Source organism: Engystomops pustulosus, chromosome 5, assembly GCF_040894005.1.
Source record: "Engystomops pustulosus chromosome 5, aEngPut4.maternal, whole genome shotgun sequence".
NCBI lineage: Eukaryota > Metazoa > Chordata > Amphibia > Anura > Leptodactylidae > Engystomops > Engystomops pustulosus.
Window position 1 is genome coordinate 197901795 of NC_092415.1, and position 20479 is coordinate 197922273.

Here is a 20479-nt window from a genome sequence, read left to right on the forward strand (position 1 = left end):
TCACAATATAGACTGCGATCTCCTCCCTCTGGACACTCACTATATAGACTGTGCTCTCCTCCCTCTGGACACTCACTATATAGACTGTGATCTCCTCCCTCTTGCAGTTGTGGTGCATGTGATCTCCTCCCTCTGGACACTCGCTATATAGACTGTGACCTCCTCCCTCTGGACACTCACTATATAGACTGTGACCTCCTCCCTCTGGACACTCACAATATAGACTGCGATCTCCTCCCTCTGTACACTCACTATATAGACTGTGATCTCCTCCCTCTGTATATACACAATATAGACTGTGCTCTCCTCCCTCTGTGCACTCACTATATAGACTGCGATCTCCTCCCTCTGTACACTCACTGTATAGACTGTGATCTCCTCCCTCTTAACACTCACTATATAGACTGCGCTCTCCTCCCTCTGGACACTCACTATATAGACTGTGATCTCCTCCCTCTTAATACTCACTATATAGACTGTGCTCTCCTCCCTCTGGACACTCACTATATAGACTGTGATCTCCTTCCTCTGTACACTCACTATATAGACTGTGATCTCCTCGCTCTGTACACTCACTATATAGACTGTGATCTCCTCGCTCTGTACACTCACTATATAGACTGTGATCTCCTCCTTTTGGACACTCACTATATAGACTGTGATCTCCTCCCTCTGGACACTCACTATATAGACTGTGATCTCCTCCCTCTGGACACTCACTATATAGACTGTGACCTCCTCCCTCTGGACACTCACTATATAGACTGTGATCTCCTCCCTCTGGACACTCAATATATAGACTGTGATCTCCTCCCTCTGGACACTCACTATATAGACTGTGATATCCTCCCTCTGGACACTCACTATATAGACTGTGACCTCCTCCCTCTGGACACTCACTATATAGACTGTGACCTCCTCCCTCTGGACACTCACAATATAGACTGTGACCTCCTTCCTCTGGACACTCACTATATAGACTGTGATCTCCTCCCTCTGTACACTCACTATATAGACTGTGATCTCCTCCCTCTGGACACTCACTATATAGACTGTGCTCTCCTCCCTCTGGACACTCACTATATAGATTGCGATCTCCTCCCTCTGTAAACTCACTATATAGACTGCGATCTCCTCCCTCTGTACACTCAATATATAGACTGTATTCTCGTCCCTCTGTACACTCAATATATAGACTGTATTCTCGTCCCTCTGTACACTCAATATATAGACTGTAATCTCGTCCCTCTGTACACTCACTATATAGACTGTGATCTCCTCCCTCTTAACACTCACTATATAGACTGCGCTCTCCTCCCTCTGGACACTCACTATATAGACTGTGATCTCCTCCCTCTTAACACTCACTATATAGACTGTGACCTCCTCCCTCTGGACACTCACTATATAGACTGTGATCTCCTCCCTCTGGACACTCTCTATATAGACTGTGCTCTCCTCCCTCTGGACACTCACTATATAGACTGTGATCTCCTCCCTCTGGACATTCACTATATAGACTGTGCTCTCCTCCCTCTGGACACTCACTATATAGACTGTGCTCTCCTCCCTCTGGACACTCACTATATAGACTGTGATCTCCTCCCTCTGGACACTCACTATATAGACTGTGATCTCCTCCCTCTGGACACTCACTATATAGACTGTGCTCTCCTCCCTCTGGACACTCACTATATAGACTGTGCTCTCCTCCCTCTGGACACTCACTATATAGACTGTGATCTCCTCCCTCTGGACACTCACTATATAGACTGTGACCTCCTCCCTCTGGACAATCACTATATAGACTGTGATCTCCTCCCTCTGGACACTCACTATATAGTCTGTGATCTCCTCCCTCTGGACATTCACTATATAGACTGTGATCTCCTCCCTCTGGACATTCACTATATAGACTGTGCTCTCCTCCCTCTGGACACTCACTATATAGACTGTGATCTCCTCCCTCTGGACATTCACTATATAGACTGTGCTCTCCTCCCTCTGGACACTCACTATATAGACTGTGATCTCCTCCCTCTGGACACTCACTATATAGACTGTGCTCTCCTCCCTCTGGACACTCACTATATAGACTGTGCTCTCCTCCCTCTGGACACTCACTATATAGACTGTGCTCTCCTCCCTCTGGACACTCACTATATAGACTGCGATCTCCTCCCTCTGGACACTCACTATATAGACTGCGATCTCCTCCCTCTGTATAGTCACTATATAGACTGCGATCTCCTCCCTCTGTACACTCACTATATAGACTGTGATCTCCTCCCTCTGGACACTCACTATATAGACTGTGATCTCCTCCCCCTGTGCACTCACTATTATAGACTGTTCTACACTCGCTGCACTGGTGTGTAAAATCTCTTCACTGCGGCTTCTGTACAGTCCCTTCCTCTGTTCTGAACATTAGATACTATAGCAGAGTGGAAGGGCTGAGGAGCAGTCTGAGTGCAGAGTGCTGAGAATACAGCAGTGTGAGGAAACACCTTCCAGTACTCCAAGTCCAGCTATAATCCTGGAATCCAGTCCAATTAACTCTTTGTATGACACAATTTATCGACATGAGGAATGATAATGACCAGTTGTCCATTTATTCATACATTTTAGGGAGAAACTATGGAAGAATGACAAAAATCTTTGGAGTTTACAAATACATATCTGTCCGGAGCGGTGACTGGTCAACTTTTTGAATAGCTGTCACACGCATAAAGCCACCCACTCAGGATCAATATTATTACATGATCTATAGATGAACACCAAGTGTATGGAAAGCGTTCCCAAAATATTCCTACTATCCCGCTGACTGCAGCAGATCCGCTATGTCCTAGACCCGATGTCCTCCGGGTGGTAACACAATCCTCTATTCCCGCTATTACATTACAGACCTATCTGCTTTACCTTCATCGAGCCCAGCGCAACAATAGAATAGTTTCTTCCAGAGTAATGAAGAACGCTGCGTAAATAATGAACGACGGAGACATTCCAGGGTAATTGCATCGTGGGTAGCATTACAGCCGCCATTATAGCCGCCCACTATGTATACAATGTGTCCGGCCCCGATGCTGTGATCCACGGAATGTTCTATTCCATTGGAATGTCGTTTTGTATATTGCGGCATTCTTATGTTTTTGTTTATTTTTTTATTCCTTATGCAATTGTTCCGGGACAATTGCTCATCTATCCCAATTTTGTGCAGTTGCTGTAGTTAAAGGGAACCTGTCAGTAGGTTTGGGAGTGGTGACCGAGTAATGTTTACGCTCATTACCCTTGCAGAGATCCACCTATTACTGTACATGCAATGCTTTCTGGGAATAAAAGTATGTGAACTTTTCACTGTTGCTACCTAGCTAAGCTTCAGGGGCCATAACACTGTCCATTAGCTTCCATATTAACCTCCCTATTCGGCAGCCATGATTTATGACCATCATGTAAAATAGTCTATTAAATTACTCTGTGTTGTATGTACAATTAATTAGCCAGAAACAAGTCATTAGTCTTAAAGATGAAAATCTATAAAAATAGCAATTTGTCATGTGACCCTTATAGTTAAAGGAAATCTACGATCAAAATTCATTATTATAAACCAGGGACATTACTCATAGATCAAGGCACAAGGACTGTGGTAATCTCCTTACTTTTGTTATCCATGGCTTCCTTCCTTTTCAAATCGACTTTAAAAATTATGCTCTGATTGGTGTTACCATAGACTCTTTTTGCTGTAGATTCACGGGTTGTTACACTGTTTAGGAGCACTTCCCCTCCTCTCCCTGTGTTCTAAAACTCCTTGCTTCCAGGGGATCAAGAAGGGGGGAGTGCTGCAGTGACAGGGGGGAGGAGGAGACAGTGTAACAGCCTGTGAAACTGCAGCATGAAGGGGCTCTGAAAAAAACCCACTGTGCAGGAACATCCCCCCCCCAATCCAAGCTGTGTGTGAGCTGGGGCGACATTAGGTATAGCTCCCCTCATCCCCATGGATTCCTTATGTACAGCCTTATGTGGGCCCCCCCCCCCAGCAGCCCTGGGCCCCGCCACTTGCCCAGGTATTCCCAGTGCTGGCCCCTTCCCAGTCCCTTCATGTGCCGACTATGAGAGTGTAATAATCTGTGCGGCTATCCTCGTGTATCGCCTCTGGGAATATTGAACAGAGCCTCGTCTTGAGGAGGTGCATGGGGAAACCTCATTATTACAAGACTTTGTTGTGGTTTTTATCCTCTTTGATGTTCTTGGTGGTAATAGGTTTCCTCTGCACACTGCGGCATTGTTATTTCTCTCGTCTCCAACAGAATAGTGAGAAGACGCAACGTATTAACGTTACCTTCTGACCAGATCTACTAATGTCCACATAGTGTCATGTCCGATGTGTTGTAATCCGGGTCCTTGTTCTGTTGCAGCTTGCCCATGCCAAGGCGGCACAGACAGAACTGGTGCGGGAGTCCATCAAAAGGAAGCAGGAGACTACAGAACTGCTCAGATGCCAAGAAGAGCTTCAAGAAAGACTCAATGAGGAGGCCAAAGCCAGAGAGCACCTGGCCCTGGAGCTCAGCAAAGCAGAAGGTAAAGCCCACAGTGACCCGCTAGGGCCCCTGCGAGTGGGTAGTGGCTCTAGAGTAATACTTCATGGCAGACAACTACTCCTATCAGATCCAACCCTAGTTCCTGATTTGAAAACTCTTCCCTTACCTCTCAAAGGGAACCTGAAACCAGCTTTTGTTCCTTTTAAACTACTATCCACCTCTCACCCGTTTTATCTTTTAAAAACTTCCTCCAAAGTCATGTGAAAACGAGCAGAGAAGAGTCATATTTTAGGATTCAAGTTAGGAGATTGTAGGGGGAGATTTAATTAAAGACGGCCCTTTCTTTGGTTCTTTAGGATCTAAAAACCTGCCGCTGTTGTCATATTAAAGAATCTCATCTTTCAGATCACATCAGGCTTGTGGTTCTGTAGTGTACAGAACCAGAGATACAGGCAGGTAAATAGAACTGGATCCGCACATTTCCATCTATGTCGTTATCCACCTGTATCTCTACTTCTATTGCTCACAAAACCACGTATTGATGTGAGCTGAATGATGAGATTCTTATCTTTAATATGACACCAGCAGCACGTTTCTAGATCCTGTAGAATTAAAAATAGGGGCATCTGAAGGGACATTCCCCTTTCACCCTCTAACTACAAAATATGACTCTTCTCTGCACATTGTCAGGAGATTTGTTTTATGGGTAAACAGATGAGATTTCACATAAGAGGGGATTCTAGAAAGGACATTTCATCCCCGATCTGATCTGGGGTCAAACTTGGTGACCTTCCCTTGATATGCCCCACCCATTTCGTCCTCACTAGAGGGCAGGGGTTTGAGAAACTACAACCCCCACCGTCCCCTGACCTTTATAGGTTGTCGGAGCAGCTGTAAGTGCAAGATTTGTAAGGGTTAAACAGACATTATAAGGCGCGTTAGCCCTCAGGGGAGGCTGCACATGGAAACCACATACTTGTCTATAGGGCTGTGTCCATAATGCCATGTTTGTTTCTTGTCCGCTTATTATGCAAAGTTTGCAAAATTCTCCTCTCGTCTTCATCTCTTAAAGCCCGGACCCCAGAGGGACACAGATCCTGCTCCTAGGTCTCTATTCCTGAGCCAAGGTTTGTTATAAATATCAAATCCTGGAGCAATACAGACCGCAGGAGCGTCGGACAAAGCAGGAATTGTTACTACATTCGCTCCCAAATCAGTCAAAATTTGGGGATTTTCGGATTACTCCACTATATCACTGACCTTTCAGAATTGTGTAGCGTCTGCCTTGAGTCCCTTATGTAAGAACCAATGTCAAAGGACTACTATTATTTCAGAAATTAAAGGGTTCTGACATATTGATCCCCCAGCAAGTAATTGGGGAGGGGCCTATATTTTAGGTTATGCTTGAATTACTGTCCCCATCTTGAAGGTCGCCATATTGGATTAAGGGCAAGTTTTTCCAATGGGAAGGTGATCATGTAACGGATCAAACAAGAACAGAATTGTCCATCGCTACAGTCAGATTTGTAAGATCACTTGTGGTTCCGCAGAGAAACGTTTGTAACAACGACCGGGAACGTTCCCTGTGATGCACAGCTTCGTGACGTGTTGTTCCTGGTGTTAAACAGAGCTGAAGGCACTGGATCCATTCGTCTCTATAGTGATAACTTCTGAACCACGAGAGATATTACAGATCTGATTGCGACAATCAATATCTGAGACAATTCGGGTCTTCTTTGATCTGCTACATGGCCTTCTTCTCATTGGAGCATCTTGATCCAATATGGCAGCTTTCAATATGGCGGCCATGTTCCTGAATATAGCCTAAAAGATATCCCCCCTCACCCATTACTTACTGTTGGGTTCACATTTTGTTATTTTCTCATTTTGTTTCCGAAATATAAGGGATTCCTGGGACATATGTCTCTATCTGCATGAAGAGGACCCCAGACATTAGTGATAGACTATGAATAGGGCAAGGTCCTGCTATGCATAGGGAGCCCTACAGGTGAGGGGGGGGGTGTAATATCACCCCCTCTCTTACATGTAGCATGAACCTGCATGTCCAGCAGATCTGCGCAGTATTCGGCCAGGGTCGGGGTCATGCACCCGTCGCCTTCCAATAATACAGAATTCCCATACAAGGGTCAGGGATGATATTGATTTCTCGGAATTGCTGGAATTTCTGGAGCGTTCAGTACAGGAAGAAAACCCTCGGTGCCCAAATGTGTTCCTGGCCACAAGCTGAACTCTGATACGAGATAAGGGCCTGATAGGTGTGTACAGTGATAAGTACATGAAGGTAAGTGCCTCTAGTCATGTACTGCTAACACTCAGCTCCGACAACCTGTATAACAGACGATCTTAAAGGGTTAATCCAGTATCAGCCTTTCACAGCGGATATGGGGATAGCCCTTTAATTAAATAATAGCCACCAATCTCTGTGACCAGTGATTGGACAATTCTGGGGGTAGCGGGGTAATGGATTTCTCCTCCTGCAATGATGAATCTGCATACAAAATCCAACCAACACGGATTTTTGGCTGGATTTTTGATGCGGATCGGGTATAGGTACCCTGCACCCATGGGCCGATCAGTTGATCTGCAACTTTATCGTTGCAGTTGCATTGTTGGAATCGTGGCACCTGGAAACACAGTTCTGGTGCCATTTTAAAGAGCAGAATCTACTCTTAAATATCACACAAGTAAGTTTTCTCTAAATGCCACAGATACCCACTGTTCAAATTTACAGTCTGGATCTGTAACAGTGGATATATTTGATTCTGTGGCACCTAGTAAGACAATCCTGGTGTCATATTAGGCAAGATTCTCTTGTTTAAAATTACATTGGAACATTTCAGAAGAGATGGCTCTTTGAAATGTGCCCCTGTAATGATGTCTTTACCTGTGCTATCTGCCCGGGGTTTGTGCTGTTAGGACGTATGTAGCCATATGACAGTGCTGAAGGGGTTAAAATTGGCGGAAATGTTACAATACACAGTGGTCACATCTACATCGGAGCCTCCATAATATATATAAGAGTAGCACTGCTTGTAACGTGCTAAGGACCCTATTGTAGGTCCCCTAGGTCCCTGCCATATGACGCATCCTGCGATGTGTCACTATATTGTAAATGGAAACCACGTGGCAAGTGTGAACAGAGCCCAATGTTGCCGCTCTCAGCAGACGCTTCTACACGGCCAGGAATCTCCTGCAGGCGACATTTACACGTGATATTTCTGGTTAAATAAAATATTTCTGATGAGTCTGCATATTTTTTTTGCAGAGTATTAAAAATGCAGGTATCAGGCGTGAATATTGCCGTGTAGTTTCTGTTCCATAGATGTATGGATGTAGCAGAGTTGGTTTTGTTATGGGTTATGTCTCAATGCAGCTCCAGAGAGATACACAACACGTTCCACTCTGCTACATCCCTACATGTATACAGTCACATGTATCTATTACAGGCAGACGGTCTCCTCTTCTCTTCTCATTGTCTTTGATAACGGTATACGTCCATTATTATTATAATAATTGCTGGTTATGCTGACTACTAGTCTTCTACTCCTCCTCCGGCGGCTGAACCTGAAACTACACCCGGCCACATCACATCCCACCATTGTGCTTGTGTTCTTGCTGCCAGTAGGTGAAGGATAATACACAGCAGCGTTTGTATATTTAGTGTATATTATAATTACACCTCTGTATAGTAGAGGAATGTGGTGCAGCATATATATCGCCCTCATCTACCTGCCCCCAGGCCTGCGCTACTGGAACAGAGGCAGAAATTATGAGCATGTTACACATTAACTCTGTGATGTATGCAGCAAAACCTCCGGGGAAAAAGTTGTTTTTTTTTTTGTTTGTTTTTTTTTTTTGTTAAAGTGACATCTATCTATTTATATCCTCATATATCTAATATCTACTTCAGGATTATCTAAAGCTAGTGTGAACATAACCTAAGGTGCCATGGTCAATGGCGACCGTGGCATCTTAAGTTACTAGGTAAACTTGGTGATTATGTAAATTTTTGATAACTAAGCTAACCATCTTGTGACCAGGTTAAAAAAAAAAAACAGTCACAGTCCGATAGTGTGCACCAAAAACCTAGAGCAATTCGGAGCGAAAACGGAAATATTCTGGAAAACCCGACGGAATTGCGATCTGTGGACCCTTAGTAAATGTGCCCCATTGTTTTCCTACAGTGGCCACTACAGGAGAAATGTGGTACTACATGCCTGTATGGCAGGCCGGTTCCTCCAGAACATTTTTAGACTATTTTTAGCAGTTTCTCTCCGTGTTGTAGGTTCGGCTTTCATGATTGGTAATTACTATTTTGGACCTTAAATTACGGATCACAGACCTCATCATTACATGTTATTAGCGTGTTGTGGCAATAGCAGAGAATGTCACATAAACACCGTCAGAGGGAGATCTTATTATGGAAACAGCGTTACCATAGAGCAGCTAGTAATAGTCTCCAGGTGTAAGAATCCTTCAGATACGGCGGAGATGACAGCTGGAATTCAGAGACAAAGCTATAAAACCTGCAGAGACTTGTCCGGTCAATATTTATCCTCCTATTAATAAGTGATGTTCCTGCAGTGAGCGGCAGATTTACGCCGTCCCTGTCACGCTTATTGAGCCGTGTAGTGTTATTATACCTGCTCTCATTGTACGTGTCCTGCAGGTGCACATCGGCCTCATCCCTTTAAATCCGATTCTGTTCACTAGATTGTGTTACCCCATAGTACAGCGCATTGTGTAGCCCTGGGGGCATGACGACATGGGGCGTCTCCATAGCACTTCTTCTATAGGGGCTGCTTGTACTTTCCTTTTTTAATTGTGTTTCACAATTTGTACATAGAACTACATCAATAGTTTATTATTTGATAGGCATTACAGCAGAGTTACTAATAAAAATTCATATTTTTTTCCCTTGCCTGGACATCCTGTATTATACTGCAGAGCTGCACTCACTATTCTGCTGCTGGTGCAGTCACTGTGTACATACATGACATTACTTATCCTGTACTGATCCTGAGTTACATCCTGTATTATACTCCAGAGCTGCACTCACTATTCTGCTGCTGGTGCAGTCACTGTGTACATACATGACATTACTTATCCTGTACTGATCCTGAGTTACATCCTGTATTATACTCCAGAGCTGCACTCACTATTCTGCTGCTGGTGCAGTCACTGTGTACATACATGACATTACTTATCCTGTACTGATCCCGAGTTACATCCTGTATTATACCCCAGAGCTGCACTCACTATTCTGCTGCTGTAGTCACTGTGTACATACATGACATTACTTATCCTGTACTGATCCTGAGTTACATCCTGTATTATACCCCAGAGCTGCACTCACTATTCTGCTGCTGGTGCAGTCACTGTGTACATACATGACATTACTTATCCTGTACTGATCCTGAGTTACATCCTGTATTATACTGCAGAGCTGCACTCACTATTCTGCTGCTGGTGCAGTCACTGTGTACATACATGACATTACTTATCCTGAGTTACATCCTGTATTATACCCCAGAGCTGCACTCACTATTCTGCTGCTGGTGCAGTCACTCAGGATCAGTACATGATAACTAATGTCATGTAGGTACAGAGTGACTGCACCAGCAGAATAGTGAGCGCAGCTCTGGAGTATAATATAGGATGTAACTCAGGATCAGTACAGGAGAAGTAATGTCATGTATGTACACAGTGACTGCACCAGCAGCAGAATAGTGAGTGCAGCTCTGGGGTATAATACAGGATGTAACTCAGGATCAGTACATGATAACTAATGTCATGTATGTACAGAGTTACATCCTGTATTATACTCCAGAGCTGCACTCACTATTCTGCGGGTGCAGTCACTGTGTACATACATGACATTACTTATCCTGTACTGATCCTGAGTTACATCCTGTATTATACCCCAGAGCTGCACTCACTATTCTGCTGCTGGTGCAGTCTCTGTGTACATGCATGACATTACTTATCCTGTACTGATCCTGAGTTACATCCTGTATTATACCCCAGAGCTGCACTCACTATTCTGCTGCTGGTGCAGTCACTGTGTACATACATGACATTACTTATTCTGTACAGATCCTGAGTTACATCCTGTATTATACCCCAGAGCTGCACTCACTATTCTGCTGCTGGTGCAGTCACTGTGTACATACATGACGTTACTTATCTTGTACTGATCCTGAGTTACATCCTGTATTATACTGCAGAGCTGCACTCACTATTCTGCTGCTGGTGCAGTCACTGTGTACATACATGACATTACTTATCCTGTACTGATCCTGAGTTACATCCTGTATTATACCCCAGAGCTGCACTCACTATTCTGCTGGTGCAGTCACTCAGGATCAGTACATGATAAGTAATGTCATGTAGGTACAGAATGACTGCACCAGCAGAATAGTGAGCGCAGCTCTGGAGTATAATATAGGATGTAACTCAGGATCAGTACAGGATAAGTAATGTCATGTATGTACACAGTGACTGCACCAGCAGCAGAATAGTGAGTGCAGCTCTGGAGTATAATACAGGATGTAACTCAGGAGAAGTAATGTCATGTATGTACACAGTGACTGCACCAGCAGCAGAATAGTGAGTGCAGCTCTGGGGTATAATACAGGATGTAACTCAGGATCAGTACATGATAACTAATGTCATGTATGTACAGAGTTACATCCTGTATTATACTCCAGAGATGCACTCACTATTCTGCGGGGGCAGTCACTGTGTACATACATGACATTACTTATCCTGTACTGATCCTGAGTTACATCCTGTATTATACCCCAGAGCTGCACTCACTATTCTGCTGCTGGTGCAGTCTCTGTGTACATGCATGACATTACTTATCCTGTACTGATCCTGAGTTACATCATGTATTATACCCCAGAGCTGCACTCACTATTCTGCTGCTGGTGCAGTCACTGTGTACATACATGACATTACTTATCCTGTACTGATCCTGAGTTACATCCTGTATTATCCTCCAGAGCTGCACTCACTATTCTGCTGCTGGTGCAGTCACTGTGTACATACATGACATTACTTATCCTGTACTGATCCTGAGTTACATCCTGTATTATACCCCAGAGCTGCACTCACTATTCTGCTGCTGGTGCAGTCTCTGTGTACATGCATGACATTACGTATCCTGTACTGATCCTGAGTTACATCCTGTATTATACCCCAGAGCTGCACTCACTATTCTGCTGCTGGTGCAGTTACTGTGTACATACATGACATTACTTATCCTGTACTGATCCTGAGTTACATCCTGTATTATACCCCAGAGCTGCACTCACTATTCTGCTGCTGGTGCAGTCACTGTGTACATACATGACATTACTTATCCTGTACTGATCCTGAGTTACATCCTGTATTATACCCCAGAGCTGCACTCACTATTCTGCTGCTGGTGCAGTCACTGTGTACATACATGACATTACTTATCCTGTACTGATCCCGAGTTACATCCTGTATTATACCCCAGAGCTGCACTCACTATTCTGCTGCTGGTGCAGTCACTGTGTACATACATGACATTACTTATCCTGTACTGATCCTGAGTTACATCCTGTATTATACCCCAGAGCTGCACTAACTATTCTGCTGCTGGTACAGTCACTGTGTACATACATGACATTACTTATCCTGTACTGACCCTGAGTTACATCCTGTATTATACCCCAGATCTGCACTCACTATTCTGCTGCTGGTGCAGTCACTGTGTACATACATGACATTACTTATCCTGTACTGATCCCGAGTTACATCCTGTATTATACCCCAGAGCTGCACTCACTATTCTGCTGCTGTAGTCACTGTGTACACACATGACATTACTTATCCTGTACTGATCCTGAGTTACATCCTGTATTATACCCCAGAGCTGCACTCACTATTCTGCTGCTGGTGCAGTCACTGTGTACATACATGACATTACTTATCCTGTACTGATCCTGAGTTACATCCTGTATTATACTGCAGAGCTGCACTCACTATTCTGCTGCTGGTGCAGTCACTGTGTACATACATGACATTACTTATCCTGAGTTACATCCTGTATTATACCCCAGAGCTGCACTCACTATTCTGCTGCTGGTGCAGTCACTCAGGATCAGTACATGATAACTAATGTCATGTAGGTACAGAGTGACTGCACCAGCAGAATAGTGAGCGCAGCTCTGGAGTATAATATAGGATGTAACTCAGGATCAGTACAGGAGAAGTAATGTCATGTATGTACACAGTGACTGCACCAGCAGCAGAATAGTGAGTGCAGCTCTGGGGTATAATACAGGATGTAACTCAGGATCAGTACATGATAACTAATGTCATGTATGTACAGAGTTACATCCTGTATTATACTCCAGAGCTGCACTCACTATTCTGCGGGTGCAGTCACTGTGTACATACATGACATTACTTATCCTGTACTGATCCTGCGTTACATCCTGTATTATACCCCAGAGCTGCACTCACTATTCTGCTGCTGGTGCAGTCTCTGTGTACATGCATGACATTACTTATCCTGTACTGATCCTGAGTTACATCCTGTATTATACCCCAGAGCTGCACTCACTATTCTGCTGCTGGTGCAGTCACTGTGTACATACATGACATTACTTATTCTGTACAGATCCTGAGTTACATCCTGTATTATACCCCAGAGCTGCACTCACTATTCTGCTGCTGGTGCAGTCACTGTGTACATACATGACATTACTTATCTTGTACTGATCCTGAGTTACATCCTGTATTATACTGCAGAGCTGCACTCACTATTCTGCTGCTGGTGCAGTCACTGTGTACATACATGACATTACTTATCCTGTACTGATCCTGAGTTACATCCTGTATTATACCCCAGAGCTGCACTCACTATTCTGCTGGTGCAGTCACTCAGGATCAGTACATGATAAGTAATGTCATGTAGGTACAGAATGACTGCACCAGCAGAATAGTGAGCGCAGCTCTGGAGTATAATATAGGATGTAACTCAGGATCAGTACAGGATAAGTAATGTCATGTATGTACACAGTGACTGCACCAGCAGCAGAATAGTGAGTGCAGCTCTGGAGTATAATACAGGATGTAACTCAGGAGAAGTAATGTCATGTATGTACACAGTGACTGCACCAGCAGCAGAATAGTGAGTGCAGCTCTGGGGTATAATACAGGATGTAACTCAGGATCAGTACATGATAACTAATGTCATGTATGTACAGAGTTACATCCTGTATTATACTCCAGAGATGCACTCACTATTCTGCGGGTGCAGTCACTGTGTACATACATGACATTACTTATCCTGTACTGATCCTGAGTTACATCCTGTATTATACCCCAGAGCTGCACTCACTATTCTGCTGCTGGTGCAGTCACTGTGTACATACATGACATTACTTATCCTGTACTGATCCTGAGTTACATCCAGTATTATACCCCAGAGCTGCACTCACTATTCTGCTGCTGGTGCAGTCACTGTGTACATACATGACATTACTTATCCTGTACTGATCCTGAGTTACATCCTGTATTATACCCCAGAGCTGCACTCACTATTCTGCTGCTGGTGCAGTCTCTGTGTACATGCATGACATTACTTATCCTGTACTGATCCTGAGTTACATCCTGTATTATACTCCAGAGCTGCACTCATTATTCTGCTGTGGATTCATTATGTTTGATACATATATTTGGTTTGGATCAGCAGTTATAGCTCTTCCTCTCATCTCTCCTTCCAGGCCTCCTCGATGGATACACAGACGAAAGAGTCTTTCTTGAAAAGCAAATGCAGGAAAAGAATGACCTTATTCGGCATCTTGAACAGGAGCTGCAATGTACAGGTAACAGGTTGCAGGAGCTGGAGCAGGAGCGGCAGCAGATACAAGAGGAGAAGGAGCTGCTCTCCCGCCAGAAGCTCGCCCTGAAAGCGGACGCAGCGCCAGCAGAGCAGCGTATGTATCTCATCCGTATATTATACCTGTCCTGTTATTACACCCCCTCCATGCATCATCCCATAACACGGGCCCCACCTGACCGGCCCCAGCCTTACTGTAATATCATAATCGCTACAAAATTACTTATCCAGGTACAGACAGCGCTGGAGCTGATAATATATTGTAACAACACAAGGACATTCAGTACTTTACACATATATAACGTTTCCAAATGCTAATGAATGATTTATCTTCGGGAATGGACATCAGTATCAGGTCAGAAGGCAGCATCACAATTCACATGAATGGGGCCTGATATGTAGTAACTCAACTCAGCCACTACAGAGTGGACGGTGCTGTGTAATTCCTGCACCATACAGGCCCCTGTGCTGACATTATGGGATGGGTTCCCGTTGTTGGACTGTAAACCAGCCGACAGAATTAGTAGTGGGGCCTGGAGTTCGGACTTTTACTTATCAGTCTAGCAAGGGCGTAACTTGAGGGCGTGCAGAGGGTCCAAGACGTCTAGGGGGCCCATAAAGTATAATTTCCCATAGGAAACTAGTACTATATACCATATATTATAGTCGGTGGCCTGGCATAGACTTTGTTCTGGGGGCCATTAGCTTCAAGTTACATCCCTGCAGACTAATCCTTAAAGGATTGGAAATGTTTGATAGATATGTACAGGGGTTGCACACACACAGGGGCAGTATATACAGGGGTTGCACACACAGGGGCAGTATATACAGGGGTTGCACACACACAGGGGCAGTATATACAGGGGTTGCACACACACAGGGGCAGTATATACAGGGGTTGCACACACACAGGGGCAGTATATACAGGGGTTGCACACACACAGGGGCAGTATATACAGGGGTTGCACACACACAGGGGCAGTATATACAGGGGTTGCACACACAGGGGCAGTATATACAGGGATTGCGCACACACAGGGGCAGTATATACAGGGGTTGCACACACAGGGGCAGTATATACAGGGGTTGCACACACACAGGGGCAGTATATACAGGGGTTGCACACACACAGGGGCAGTATATACAGGGGTTGCACACTCACAGGGGCAGTATGTACAGGGGTTGCACACACACAGGGGCAGTATATACAGGGGTTGCACACACACAGGGGCAGTATATACAGGGGTTGCACACACACAGGGGCAGTATATACAGGGGTTGCACACATTATACATGTTTATGTCCTTCTATAAGTATGTAATGGCTTGGATGTACTGGGATGGACAGTCCTGGTTATACGGAGGCCGCCCCTGCACCGCAGTCATCCATACATGTAGTCATCATCCACCACTGATTTTCTTGAATTTTTTTTATCCCCTTTATTTAATCCCTTCGATCAGTTCATCCAACACGACTCTTATCGTAAGAACTTCTCTTCCGTCTCCAGCAGCTGAGGTCTCAGCATGGAACGTTGATGCCTTCGCATAAGGAGACGGAAGAGAAGTTCTTACAATAAGAGACTTGTCAGTACTGATCGAAGGGATTGAATAAATGTAATAAAACATTTACATTACTATGTCTTACATTTTGCCATATCGTATTTCATTGTCCTCTAAACTGTCAGCATAGAGATTTGCTGAAATTGTATTAGTATTTATGCAAATTAGTCAGAATTGTTTTGCTTATTAGACTGGGATTCTCATTACTCTCCTGCGCCCCCTGCCTATCAGACCTGGGAACTGCTACAGAGTCTCTCTGTTGCCCAAACTGCACTGTTTGAGAATATTTCTTGTCCTGGAATCCTGTTTAAAGTTTGTGCAAGATTGGAAAATCATGATTTCTGTTAGCAACAGCGCCACACTTGTCTGCAGGTTGGGTGTGATATTGCAGCTCATTCCTACCAAATTCAATGGAGCTAATCTGCAGTAGCACATGCAACCTGTGGGCAGGCGTGTCCTCTGTTTTTGAACACAACAAGCAAATGTTTCTAAGGTTGAACAACTTATTGGTGGTGATTTATATGAACCAACGGAGTCATCTTTTGAGATATATAGGAATAAACATTGAAAGAATCACTTTAATACTCTATGTATGATATAATCTGTCACTGCCGTGTGCTCCTTCATCTTCCCCCTTGATGGGAAACATCCAGATAATAAACTTTTCAAGACCGTTTTGTTTCACAACAGTGTCACAAAGTGATATCCTGTATGTGGCCACCCGGTGGTCATGTTGAGAATTGCAGCCAGTTATGAGTATTGGTTTAAATTTTTCCAACATTTTATTGAATTATGATAAATTTCTGCTATGATAATCTTTGTGTTATTCCTCCTGGAAATATACAACTACACTGACGCTCACCCTGTCAATGGGGCGTGTCCCTGCGCTCATAGACAAACCCCATTGGCTAGCCTGTGCATATTTTATATCATTCTGATTTCCAGGAGGAATAACAAGGGGTCGTAGTCATAAAGAGAAGCCCAAGTTTGTTATTTCATAACGAATATTAGTAGTTATTAACCCAGACCTATTAGTAGGGGAGGCGCCCATCTACTTTTTTTTTATTATTATGTTTTTATCTTAACATAAGATTGTTTTTCTTATTATTTGAGTATGTTGTGTAGTGTGTCCAGAGCCCTTGTTGCTCACCCTTCACATCAGGTAAGAAACTCAATGTGACCGGTCCTGGTAAAACAGCGGGGGCGGAGCCTTTATGGTCATTGCCCTCCCCTGCTGAGATGTCACAATGACATCACCGCCCCCCAGGTGTTTTATCCGGACCTGTGCATTGGGTATAACATTCACCCTAATAATTTTCCGCCCCATTACTCACCCGCGTCCTCCCCTCTGCTGCCCCCTCTCTCTCGCCTCCAGTAATGACACGTTGCAGAAGACCTGTACACGGCCTGTGAATTACACTTGCATTTTGTTTTGTTCTCTATTCTCCCAGGCTTAGTAGAAGCTGCAGTCGTTGCAGCTCCAGAAGAAGGTGTGTTTGTACCCCTCCCGCATGGCGGAACTTATAATCGGGTGTATTTAACGGCTACGATTTGGGAATGACTTAACCCTTTGGCTTTTCGGGGCTCCTTGCACTAACCCACTCTCGCTTGCCGGTTCCTTTTGCTTAACCACTCCTCTTGTGGTGTTTCCCACACCCCCCTTTTTGCTCGTAAGGGGATAAATTCTTACCTCTCATTAACACGCAACTCTACCAATCAATAACCATCATCTTATCCAGCAACCAATCACAGCTCCTCCTCCTTTATCCATGATTCGGAATCCCCTCCCCTTTTCAATCCTTCAGATGCTCCTCCCATGCGGATCAGACACGATCACTGCAGCTCCTGTAAGATGATGGTCATAGGCAGGCAGCGGTTCTGAATTCTAAAAAAAAAAAAAATTTGTCTTTTTTTTTTTTCCTGGTGATTTTTCTTGCCTGTTTTCACATTAATCATCTCTGTGACGGTTTCTCTTTCCCTGGTAACGGCACCCGGTGAAAGTTTGCAGTTTGTTCCAAACTCCAAACCGTGACAAGTATTTGGTATACAATGTGTGTCTAACTGCACCCGGTGTACTGGGCCACCACGTCCTGGCTTCCATCATGACGCGGAAAAACATTGGATTTTCATAATACGGATAATCGCAATGCAAAAAAAGAAAAATAACACAAAATGTTCACGATTTATTTTAAAAATGTTTATATTTGCAGCATTTACAAATATTTTTGTGAAGTTCTAACTTTAGTTTTTTCATCTTTTACCCCAATTGTTGAGGTATTTGCCCTCTAGAGGCATCAAACCTTAACCTTACGTTGAGGTGGCGTTTTGTGAACGCAACTCGAGTGCAACGGGGAGGGGCCTGGCCAGAAGACATATTTGAGTCTACTAAAAAGCATGCGCCCTGGAAGGAGCACCACATGGTACACATGGTACATATTCCAGAACGCATGTATTACAGTGCAGATGTATAATGCGTTGTGGCTAGGCCCCGCCCCATTGCATTTGAGTTGCGTTTACAAAATGCAACAGAGATGCAATGTATGAATGCAGCCTCAAAGTTAGGACAAGGTTTGTTACTACTAGGGGCAAACACATGGAAACACATAGTGCGTGTTCTAGAATGCAGTAGAAATTCTGGCCACGCCCCTCCCCTTCACGTTTCAGTTACATTTATAAAAGGCAACTGAAACGCAAGGTGTGAATGCGGCCTTAAAGAGGACCTTTTCATCACCACAAACTCCAACTCAATCAAAACATATCACTCTAATGATTCTGCCGTAGTTGGAATTCTCTCCTTAATTTTCGAATCATAATGGTCAAGTGGGTGGAGCAAAGCTGTCTGTTCCAACCCAGGAAGATCCATCTGACAGTAGAGACCCCAATTAGCATATCAGGTACTGGATAGAAAACTATGACAATTAGGCTTTTTACTGTCAGCTGTGTGGTCCTGGGATTGGAGAAGAGTGCCTGACTCCGCCCATCTGCCGCTAGATTTAAGAAAATACTTACTTTACAAAATTCTCATTGCTCCAGAATTAGTAGAACATTGTCTATAAAATATGCTGAGAGAGGGAGATGGGGAAAGTTCCCCTTTTAATAGGATTGAAATTAAGTGTATATAATGCATTAAGTGTAAGGTTCATTCTCGCTACATCCATACAGGACAGGCTACTTCTCCCAAAAATTGCACCCATTTTTCTAAAAGGGTTCCCCAAGTTTAGATCATTTTCTACTTGTTTAGAAGAATCCCTCAAAATTAAAGTAATCATGAAGTGTCTTCCATTAGGAACCACCAGTGATCAGATCATAGCAAGTGTTGATATTCCCTGTAGCACCCCCGCAGGAGAAATGAAGTATTGCACCAATACCCATTCAAATCAATTGCAGGTCCTCCAGAGAGACGTAAGAGAAGCTCATTGGTATCTTCTCTCCTTAGGGTCCTGAGTAGAGAAACCCCTCAGAATTTTAGGGTGACCAGAAATGGGTTCTCTATACTGGACAATCCCTCTAAGTATGGGATTTTCATGTTAATGATGGAGCTGCAGCAATACTAGGATGGATGTAGGACATGGCAGTAAAGTGGATGACGTGATGTTTCAGAATGTAATTATAGAGAGTCTGCTATGTATAATATATATATTTGTGAGTGCTGCACTTATCTTATTTTATACTTCTATTTTATGTGGCTTTTTAATAAACCAAAAACCGGTTTTCCACCATAATCACCATTATATAGCAGGACACCGGCACCAGGTTGGGCGTAACTCCCTGGAAAATTCCAAAACCTCCCAACGCTTTAATCCAATGTTTTTCCTATCATGAATATTCGGGTTACTGAGACACTTGTGATTGGTGGATGTCACCTGTGTATAGTGAGTGATGGGATCCTTGTCCCCTCCCTGAACAGAGCTGCTGGAAGAGACCGAGAAACTTCTGAAGGAGAAAATCGAGGTTCAACGTCAGGCAGAGAAGGACTCCGGGGACCTCCACAAACAAGTGAAGGTCCTGGAGGTGGAGCTGGAGGAGCAGGTGAACCACTATAAGGAACTGGAACAAGAGAAGAACGCTGACCTGGAAGATCTCCGCCAGAAGAACCTGGCCCTGGAGAAACAACTGGAGAAGACCCGACGCTTCTTAGATGTAAGCCATGGTCTAGGTTACAGAGCGCTCCATCGTTCCAGGATAAATGGCCACGAGTGGAGGTTCCTCTGGTCCCAACCATCATATCCATAGCTCAGCAGAGCCCCCACTTTTTGGCTAGTGTCCATAGCCTACTCTACAGCACCCTTTCCATGGCCTACACTACAGCGCCCCCTCCATGGCCTGCTCTACAGCGCCCCCTCCATGGCCTGCTCTACAGCACCCCCTCCATGGCCTGCTCTACAGCACCCCCTCCATGGCCTGCTCTACAGCACCCCCTCCATGGCCTACTTTACAGCACCCCCTCCATGGCCTACTCTACAGCACCCCCTCCATGGCCTACT

At 44.3% G+C, this 20479-nt stretch overlaps 1 protein-coding gene across 7 annotated transcripts in view; it reads left to right on the plus strand.

The window, feature by feature from the left end:
• Nucleotides 1-20479, plus strand: part of AKAP9 (A-kinase anchoring protein 9) — a 142350-nt gene that overhangs the window by 92063 nt on the left and 29808 nt on the right. For 6 of the 7 annotated variants that reach the window (XM_072154293.1, XM_072154294.1, XM_072154298.1 and 3 more), the window contains 4 exons: nucleotides 4413-4575; nucleotides 14321-14533; nucleotides 17447-17485; nucleotides 19903-20135. In XM_072154293.1, coding sequence (XP_072010394.1) covers nucleotides 4413-4575; nucleotides 14321-14533; nucleotides 17447-17485; nucleotides 19903-20135 — 648 coding nt within the window. The remainder of the gene's footprint in view (nucleotides 1-4412; nucleotides 4576-14320; nucleotides 14534-17446; nucleotides 17486-19902; nucleotides 20136-20479) is intronic. The other variant, XM_072154295.1, reaches the window with a different exon arrangement.